Source organism: Diadema antillarum, unplaced genomic scaffold, assembly GCF_040938485.1.
Source record: "Diadema antillarum isolate AM-2024a unplaced genomic scaffold, OU_Dant_1.0 seq00001482_RagTag, whole genome shotgun sequence".
NCBI lineage: Eukaryota > Metazoa > Echinodermata > Echinoidea > Diadematoida > Diadematidae > Diadema > Diadema antillarum.
The window spans coordinates 260,894-270,626 of NW_027272221.1; the positions used below are offsets into that span (position 1 = coordinate 260,894).

A 9,733-nucleotide genomic window follows, 5' to 3' on the forward strand; every position below is an offset into this window, starting at 1 on the left:
TTACTGCGATCAGCCGTACCTTATTTGGGTAAAAAGGCGCTGCAGACTGGTCTTAACATCGCCAGTGATGTGGTTCAGGGAGACAGCTTAAAGCGCGCCACCTCGGCAAACCTTAAACATCTCGGTCGTCAGTTATCCAGCCAACCCAGGAAGAGAAATAAAGCGTTTAAAAGGAAGCGCCCCATTAAGAAAAGGGTCACTTCGAAAGGAGCAAAGAGAAGGAAGACATCGGATATTTTTGACAAGTGAACTCATTCGTATCATCCCTGGCCGTGTGCACGCTCACGTCTCGACAATATGGATAAGATCCATCGCCAATCCTGCGATTGTTCAAAGTCAGAAGTGGACCTGTTTAGCATTCCACCTACGCAAACGACGGTCGAGAGTGGGAAATGGGTCGAATATTTTCCTCTTACAAACATAGGCGATGCCACGCCTATTCAGTTTCATCTACAAGGGTCGACGGATGAATACACCGATTTATCCCAGACCTTCCTGCACCTTCAAGTCAAAGTGGTCAACGGTGATGGCACGCCTATCGGCGAAAATGAAAAGGTTGCCCCGACAAACTTGTTCATGCATTCCTTATTCAGCGATGTGGACTTGATGTTAAACGACAGACTCGTCACCCCCTCTACCAATACCTACCCTTACCGAGCCATCTTGGAAACTCTGTTAACTTACGGGCCGGCTGCGAAAGAATCCCAACTGACCTCGTCGCTCTATTTTAAAGACACACCCGGGTTTATGGATGATGGCAACCCCTTCAGCGCAACGCCTGGCAACGGAGGAATGAGACAGAGGCAAGATTACATCAAGGAGAGTCGGACTCTCGACATGGTTGGAGTTCTTCACTTGGATATGTGTTTTCAAGAACGTTTGCTCTTGGGAGGAGTGGATGTCAAACTTAAACTCAATCGCAGCAAAGATAGTTTCAGTCTAATTTCCGCTACCGACGGCGCCAGCTACAAAGTCCAGGTCACTAACGCATCTCTGTTTGTCAGAAGGGTCAAGCTGAGTTCAGACGCTGCGCTGCTTCATGCAAAGACCTTGGAGACGCAAACGGCAAAGTACCCGCTAAGGCGTGTGGAAGTTAAGACATTCAGCATACCGCGTGGGAACCTGTCATTCACCAGAGAGAGCCTGATTCTGGGGCAAATGCCCAAACGATTAGTCATAGGATGCGTGGGTAACACAGCCTTCAACGGAGATTACTCGAAAAACCCGTTCAACTTTCATCACTACAACCTCAACTTCTTGGCGTTGTACGCCGATTCCGAGCAAGTTCCCTGGAAACCCCTCCGTCCTAAATTCGCCGAACAGAATGCGAGTTACATCTTAGCCTACCAGACTCTGTTTTCCGGAACAAATTCCCTGTACCGGGACAAAGGTAATCACATCGATCGAAAAGATTACGGGAATGGATATTCACTGTACGCCTTTGACCTGACACCCGACCTCTCGGATGGCGATTGCTTCAACCTTCGTAAACACGGAAACGTACGTCTGGAGATGCAGTTTGAGGAGGCTCTACCAGAGACTATCAACGTTCTGGTGTATGCGGAATATGAGAGCATCGTCGAAATTGATAGAAATCGAAACGTGATTGTGGATTTTGGAAATTGAGAGGAGGAGAGACAGTTAAATCTCTACGGGGCATTCACCATGAATACGGAACATCTTTTAAACTTTGTTGAACGAGACAAACTGATGAAGAAGTATTTTCTGGGCATTTTTCCCGCGGACCACGTACCTGATTATGTGAAAAGCTTACCAGCGGCGTTGATCGCCAATGTCGATAACCATAATGAACCGGGTAGTCATTGGATCGCTATGTACGTAAATAGATATGGTCAGGCAGATTTTTTTGACTCGTACGGGAGACACCCGAGGATGTATTCTAGTTATTTCACCGAGTTTTTACAATACAACTCGAACGAATGGAAATATAATACCCGATCTCTTCAATCAGACTGGTCAACGGTATGCGGGCAATATTGCTTGTACTTCTTGTTTCAGCGAGTGAGAGGAAACAGTATGCAAAGTATCGTGTCAAACTTTCATTCGAATAAACTTCAGAATGATCGAAAAGTATACGCCTTTGTCAATACGCGATATCCAAATTTAAATTCTCATATGTATGACCCGAATCTAATTTTACGGCAAATATCAAAGTCTTTAAACTAATGTATGTATGTCCTCTGTGGCTCGTGTTAGCCCTATTTGCCATCTCTCTGTATGTCGATGTATCGCAATGTCTGTGTATATATTTATATGTTGGTTAATATTCACCTACGACTTGGTCATGCGTTATATATATATATATATATATATATATATATACACGTATCGTATACTTCATTCTACTTTTCTCCCTCAGTCTCTTTCTCTCTCTCTCTCTCTCTCTTCGCCTTCCTCCTTCCTCCATAGTGCATGCGATGAGTAGTTAATGATACCGACTCGTAGATGAGTGACAATGTGAATCAGTAAAGTTCGTTTATACATTTGAGTTTATTTGTACAAGTTCGTTGAACGTAATAAAGATCTCCATCGTATGACAATATATACGCATCATTTGTGAATTACATTCGTCTGATTACAAAGTGTTACAAAGAGTCTACGCATGTTGGGAGTGATCGATGAGAGAATGATGATGACGATGCGAGGTATTTAACCAACGCCATTTAAAACGAGTAATAACGCGTACCATGAACGTACACGTACAGTGAGAAAGATAGATTCCATGCGGATGAAAATGCATCCAGACTGAGACAAGTACATTCCTTAATACAACGTCAGTGATAAAGCATGACGCGAACATAAACGAGTACATTTAAACGGATAATTCAATCCGCAAAATGTTTACAAATACATGAGATACTTTTACACAATGTGATACAAATTTGCACGACTATAAATCCGAGTGTTTTGCATCAATGAATGGAGCGAGTATGATTTAATCAAAACTTTCCCAAGTCAACTTGGGTTTGGTGGAACGAGTCAACTTCCTCGCCTGTGTTTTTCTCTTTGGTTGTTTGAGCGTTGGTTGATCGATACGTGTAGTGAGAATAGGAGTGGAGGGTAATAGTTTGGGTGATGCACTCGCTGCCAGAATACCGCGAGGACTCTTACGTTTCAATTGTTGCAAAACACTCAGTCGTTCATTATTCGAAATCAGAGATTCCGGTACATTTGATTCGGATAACACTCGAAGAAAATGTTGCCAACCAATCGGGTTGGACGATTTACGTCCTCTCATAACATCGAGTATCAAATCAACGATATTTGAACCAGGTATGGTCCTTCCTTCGTACACCAACTCTCCGCGTTTATTCCATTGCCAGGTAGCTCCTGGTTGGCGGAGTAACACACGATCCAATAATACATCGGCGCGTTTTTTCAAACTAGCCGGTAACAGACTCAATACATTATTCTTAGCACTTTGATCGACAATCGTATTTCCTTCGGCCTCATTCTGTCGAGCATTCTCGTGTTTATCACCTTCGATACTTATATGAATGGGATTTGGTCGCATTTCGCCATGTTGCAACTGCAAATACCTTTGCAAGGCTTCGTTGTAAAGAGTAACTTTTTCTTTATCCGACATATTCTCCGAATTCAAAATAGACTGTATTTCTTCGTCCAATCTGGACAGTATGCGGGTAGAAGGTTGACTTTTCAAATTTGAAGACTGAATCGCTCGTGCAATCTCTTCGGGTACGAGCGTCATTTTCTTCGCACGTTCCATCTGTATCAATATTCTTTCCACAAATGATGTTTATTTAAACAAAAGCGATAAAATTGGACCGAGTAAAGCACCGAGAAATCCACCGTTTTGAATCAAGATTTCTTTTTTCTTGCGATGCCCGTGACGTTTATCGGCTAATGCACGAATGTGTTTCTTGCATCTAGACAAAGTCTTCTTTTGATTCGAAGTAAGAGGTACATTGCCTTTTAAAGTATTGGCGCAACATTCCGCGAGACAAGTAACCAGATCCCTCGATGCATGGCGTAGGTAGGCCTTGCGTTGTTTTGGAGCGCACTTGGCCAACACTCGCAAGACATGCTCGTGCTTCTTAAGTCTATGAACCATATTGACAGAATGATGATTTTCTCATCGCTGCAACGATTATTATACCTTACTGACATAAACTACGGTAAACTCATCTGGAAAAATCTTGGTTCGTAATCTATATTCTTCCAGAGTATTCGATTTCAAATCAATCAATAGATACCCGTACGGCTCCCTAGTAGCATCTTCGTAAGACTCTTGCACATACTTTGCATTGCCGGGATACAGCTGTCGCCCCAAATGCATTATTTGTGATTTATCCCTCGGATTCTTATACATGACTAGATATTGCGCGTTTAAACTGATTGTACGGGTCTCTTTACCCCGATGGAACAAATTTTGAACTATGAAAATAATCGACAGGTTACGATGATGGGACCCTCGGGTGAAAAGAGCGGTCATTTTTGCATTGGTCGAACACTCGGCCATTAAATCATCGACGATTAATAGATTACGAACGTTTGGATCGATCGTACTCTCAAAATTAGCCGGAAACCCATCTATAAACTCAATACCTGGAAACTCGGATAACATTTCACCGTAAGCATTTTGATACACGCCGTAACACCACATAATCTTTTGCGGTGGTCTATCGATCATACTTTGGTTATGCTTTATCAACTTACGCACAAAGACGGTCTTACCACTACCTGTGGGACCCGCTACGATGCACGTAAACGGATGTACAAATTTCAAAACCATGATTGATTGATTTCTTTCCTTCACCGGCGTCTCAAAAGCGAGCTACCCGTACTCAAGAAAAACCGAATGACAAATGACAACAATGTAGTGGGAACTGAATATAAAAAGTTATTGCCTCGATTAAGATATGAGGCGAGTGGTATCGACACGATCCACGCGCAAACATTTCTAAGACAATTCCGTAAGATTAACGTAGTGGGTTTGGATTGCGTGGGAAAAAGGCATCGCCTCGGACCCATTGCGCTTTAGTAGATAGCTTACGTTACTATGAAATGGGAGGAAGTTTGATTCCGTCAGTAATAACTCTGAAATGAGGTTTTTACCTTGAAATACACGCTCGGCGATAAAAGAAATGATCGATAACACAAACAGCGTAATAACAATTACAACGACTCGGATACCTATCGTAATTCGTCGATGTTGCAAAGTATCGTTCAAATTGAATGGCGAATCAGACATGTTGACTGAAAGGAGTCACGTGCAAATAATGATAACGAAATGAAAAGAACCCCGTATTTATGATTAGTATTCGAGGATGGTTGCTGCTCGATCAAACTATAACCCGTGAACTAATCGCGTGCGACATACCCGTAGGGAAAAGTGAAAAAATCAGGCTGAACCACTCTCTTGTCGTACACTACTCTGTAATCCTTGCGAGCTGCTTTAGTTTCTATCCGCTTTCTCTTGGCATCTTTCGTGATTTGGTAGTCATCAGTGACAGTGATGGGTCTCTCATCATCAGTTCCAAAAGTCCTAACCATAGCTCGCATGGTATCGAAATTGATCAGTTGAGAGTTTTTGTAGTTTAAGGTGATACCTTTGACCTTGCAGTGCGTCTCACCATTTTCAAGTTGGTAGGCGTAATTTTTCGGACCGCCCGAACAAAAGGTCGTAATGTGATGACCATCCAGTTCGTCCGTCAATTCTCCCAAATAATCGCCCAAAGCGGGACGCCACTCATCGGCGTTGTAATCTCTCTCTACATAAACGACGCTATCCGTATCGAAATACAAAACGCGATTGTCTAAGCGGTCAATGACATCATACAGTTTAAGACGCGCCTGCGCTGTCGTAAATGCGGCTATGACTACGTTTGATCGAGCAGCCACCTCCTCAAATTCATCCCTTTTCACCGACTTGACCTCGATCACTTCCTCCGTGACAAAGTTCAAATCGGTGACGATGATCTGATCAGAAGTCAACATATCGTACAATTTTTTAGGACAACTTATGACTTCGATACTGGGCAGATTGGTTCTCATGCCGAAACGTCCCCAAAAAGAATTCAGCATGAGTTTCGAAAGGGACCGTAAACCCTTGTTCTTTGCAATTTTGTTCGGCTCTAGCCGTATACCCTCATTTAGGTAGTAGTCCCTAACGTACTGTGCCTTGTCTTCTTCGGACTTTACCCACTCGGGCCATCCAGAGGCTTCTTGTTTTATTTTCAGGAAGGTATTGATGTAGGATGTGAATAAACCCTCCGCGTTAGTATTGGGGTCGTACTGTGCTTTTCTTGGAAAGTGCCAAACGGACTCAATTTCAAGTACTCGATAACCCTTTTCAACTGCCTTCATTAGCTCGAGGGAAACCCAAGTGCTTTGGAGCAGTCGCTCCTGAGTACCATGGTTGCACTGAGTCCTCTGTCTCGTCTCCGCGCATGTGCGACAGAGTGGAAACATTAATTTCCCATTGATTTTGATTGGCAGTACTGGATGTAAGAGGGATTTCGGGGGTAACACCTTACACCTAACTAGCCCGTAATAGGCGGATACATCTTGAAAATGCGAAGTGATGACCTCTGGATGGCCCAAGGGGTAAGACCCGTACTTGTTAATGCTCGGGTACAGGGATGTAAAGTCCACGTACCTGATTCTTTCCCCCTCCCCACATTCATAGTACAAACAATTTGCATTTGTCCTTCCACCGTAGAAGGCTTCGCGAGGGTTAAGGGTGACAACGTCGTGTGGGTTGAGAGTGTGAATGTTCTGGGTGAATTGCGCTGGCAGACCTTTTTGGATTTCCTTCCATTCGCAAGACCACATTTCAACATATTTGTGGTCGGGAAGGACTTTTTTGATGTAATTTTTCTTCATCACGGTCTCTAAGTGCAAATCACCCATACATTTACCCTCTCGACCCGACGGCGTGTTGTACTCATAACATCTCGCACAGCCGTGCCACCAGCATCCATTAAATTCATACACGGTTTTGTTTTCCCTGCAAAACCCATCCACCTTGTAAGGACCGATCCAGACTTCCCCCTTGTTCTTTGCATGCTGAATATGAATGCCTTCAGACTGACTGACGTACGCCAAATACCGCAATGCCAACTTTGACTGTATGTCTTTTGGATCGTAACCTCTGGGAGGAATGACTGCGATTGAGTATATTTGCAGAAAGTTGCGCCGAAATACGAGGTTGCAGGCAGCTGCGATCGTGATGCAGTTCTCAAAGGGATCTACGCCGGTGTCAATCACACCAAATTTGTGATATTTCGTCACATTTTTGAACAAGTTCCGAAATTCTAAACAGCACCTTCTGAGGATGTCTACATCACTGACGCAGTATTCGTGGATTTCCTTTTGCATAGAAAATACCTTCCCAGAGGCTACTTCACCCGCGTGCCACTCGAGAAATTCTTCCCGCTTCTTTGGCGACATGCCACCGGGATTATAATATCTCACGTCGGGTATGGGACCTTCATAGTCAGCATTGGCATTCGTATTGAAAAAATGAGGAAAGAAGCCCTTCTTCAATTCTTTGATCCCAAAGGTGGATGGGAGGGCTGACAGGGGCATTGGCAAAAAATTTAACGAATCGATGAATCTGATCTTGCTGAATTCAACGTACATCGTCATGATTTTACCTCCCGACATGATCAGTTTGGGGGTGATGCAGTTTTCGTACAAGTAACGTTGTATAAAAACTCCATCATACCCCTTGAAGTTGTGGGCGATGACCGTACTGCCTCTATTTTCTTCGTTGCCAAACAACCACTGACAAAATTCGTTACCAGTGTCTTCCCCCTTGAATACTTTTTCTTTGGTTCCGCAAGTGTCGCACGGTGTTTCAAGGGGTAACGAACAACATTCTGAGCACGCTTTCTGAACAACGCAATAATTTGGGACGTGCGTCCCGCTCTCTTGCGTGCATTCAAAGTCAAAGAATATGAATTTGGTTGCTTCTTTCTTTTTGGCGCTGTTTTTCTTTTTCTTCCTTCTTTTCTTTTTGTTTTCCTTTCCGCGCCCTTCATGAGGCTGGTCCGTTTCATCGCTCACAACTTCAACATCATCAACACCATCTACATCTACGTGTGGTTCTGCCCCCACCCCAGTTTCCTCGGACTCACTCTGATCCAAGTTCTGCGTGGTTTTAACGGGTTGCATATAGCACATATGTCCCGGATATACAAACTTGTTACAAATCTTACACAATGTTTGCCCACACTCGTGCCACGTTTTGTGCTTCTGAAGCAACTTGACATTACATAATACGTTACAGACTGTACATTTGAAATATTTCCAACAGACCCTCGTTTCTTTGTGGGTGCGATAACAAAGGTCATTCTTGAAGTTACGATTGCACCTCAAGCAGTGTCGCAATGTTTCGTCTTGCGATGGTGCGGAACAGTGTTTCCCGTGACACAGGTTACAGGCGTTTTCACATTTGTGCTCGTGCTTTACATCGTACCCCTTCAGACACTTGTCACAGAAATAAGATCTGCGATAGAATGCGCTGAGGGAGGTAACCAAGTCGAAGTGTTCGTCATGCCAGTACAGGTATATGGCGTGATCTCGATCCTCGGGGCCTGAATATACTATCGTGTTCAAATTCTCTTTTGAAATGACTATGACTCTATAGTCTCTCATTTGAGGAGTGTTTTCAAAGGCTTTGATCTCTTCCAGACCGCATTTTCCATACGGGACATTCGCTTCCCTATGCAAGGCTCTCGCATAGTCTGCTTGTTTGCCATAACTTTGTCTTATCGAACCCCAGTCTGGGTCTTTTTCTAACCTAGCGATACCCGTTACAATCGCTCTCGCGCAACACATCTCATCCACTCCACGATTTTTGATGCGAATGATGCTGCGCATTTTCAACAGTTTTTCATTTATGTTCACAAACCTTCGACTTGATTTTCCCCCCTCAGGCATGGTCAAATGTATGACATTAAACGTACAATTTTCGTCTAGTGACAACTCCTCGTGTGATTGCAGCGTTGCCTGTAATTTGGTGCTGAAGGCGTCGTGCCTCAACTGGTCCTTCCTAACAAATGGCATGCTGATTGGTTTATCCAGTCTTGGGGCATTAAAAACAACTCTAACGAAATCTCTGTCCCGAGCACCCTCTATCATCTCATCTACAATGTTATCGAACATCCCATTCACACGAGGTAGCATGTCAATCATGGGGCCGTTTCTTCCAACCGGGTTAAAAGAAACTGTGTAATCAGTCATGGCGGCATTATACTTTTTACAATGTCTCTGACTGACCTTTCTCACATTGTACAATGGTAACTGTTGAGCGTGTAGTTGGGGGAGAGCGTGCTCCTCGGCCTGCCGCTTCCTGCCTGCGATGGATGACGTACTCCCTCTCCCGGCTCCGGATGTTTGAGGCCTCTCAGCTCTACGTGTCATTGCTGCTGGCACTGTCGTTGGATGTTCCTCCTCGCTTGGATGAGTTGAACTGCCACCAGTTGACCGTGCTCCTCCGATATGACTGGTACTCGGACCGGGTTGGGGACTCCTCCTCCAGCTGTGGTCATCTATGACGTGAAATATATCGAAGAGCGGATTAGCATCAACGCTAAGAATTGCTTATTGAGATGTGTCTAACATACATACCATTTGCGTATTGCATTCTTGCACTCTCACTGTGAACCTCTTTAACGTATAGTCCTACGAGCGAAATCACTTTCAACGGCGAATTTTACATGTACCGGATACAAATTGAAACAAT

At 44.0% G+C, this 9,733-nt stretch overlaps 1 protein-coding gene across 1 annotated transcript; it reads left to right on the forward strand.

The window, feature by feature from the left end:
- The first annotated feature begins 297 nt into the window (after positions 1 to 297).
- LOC139709948 (uncharacterized protein F54H12.2-like) lies at positions 298 to 1,626 on the forward strand. The gene has a single exon (XM_071621899.1). It carries the CDS (start codon positions 298 to 300, stop codon positions 1,624 to 1,626), a length of 1,329 nt encoding a protein of 442 aa, XP_071478000.1.
- Positions 1,627 to 9,733: the final 8,107 nt, after the last annotated feature.

Coding starts and splice junctions, on each gene's coding strand:
- LOC139709948 (XM_071621899.1), top strand. CDS start 298: ATGGATAAGATCCATCGCCAATCCTGCGATTGTTCAAAGTCAGAAGTG.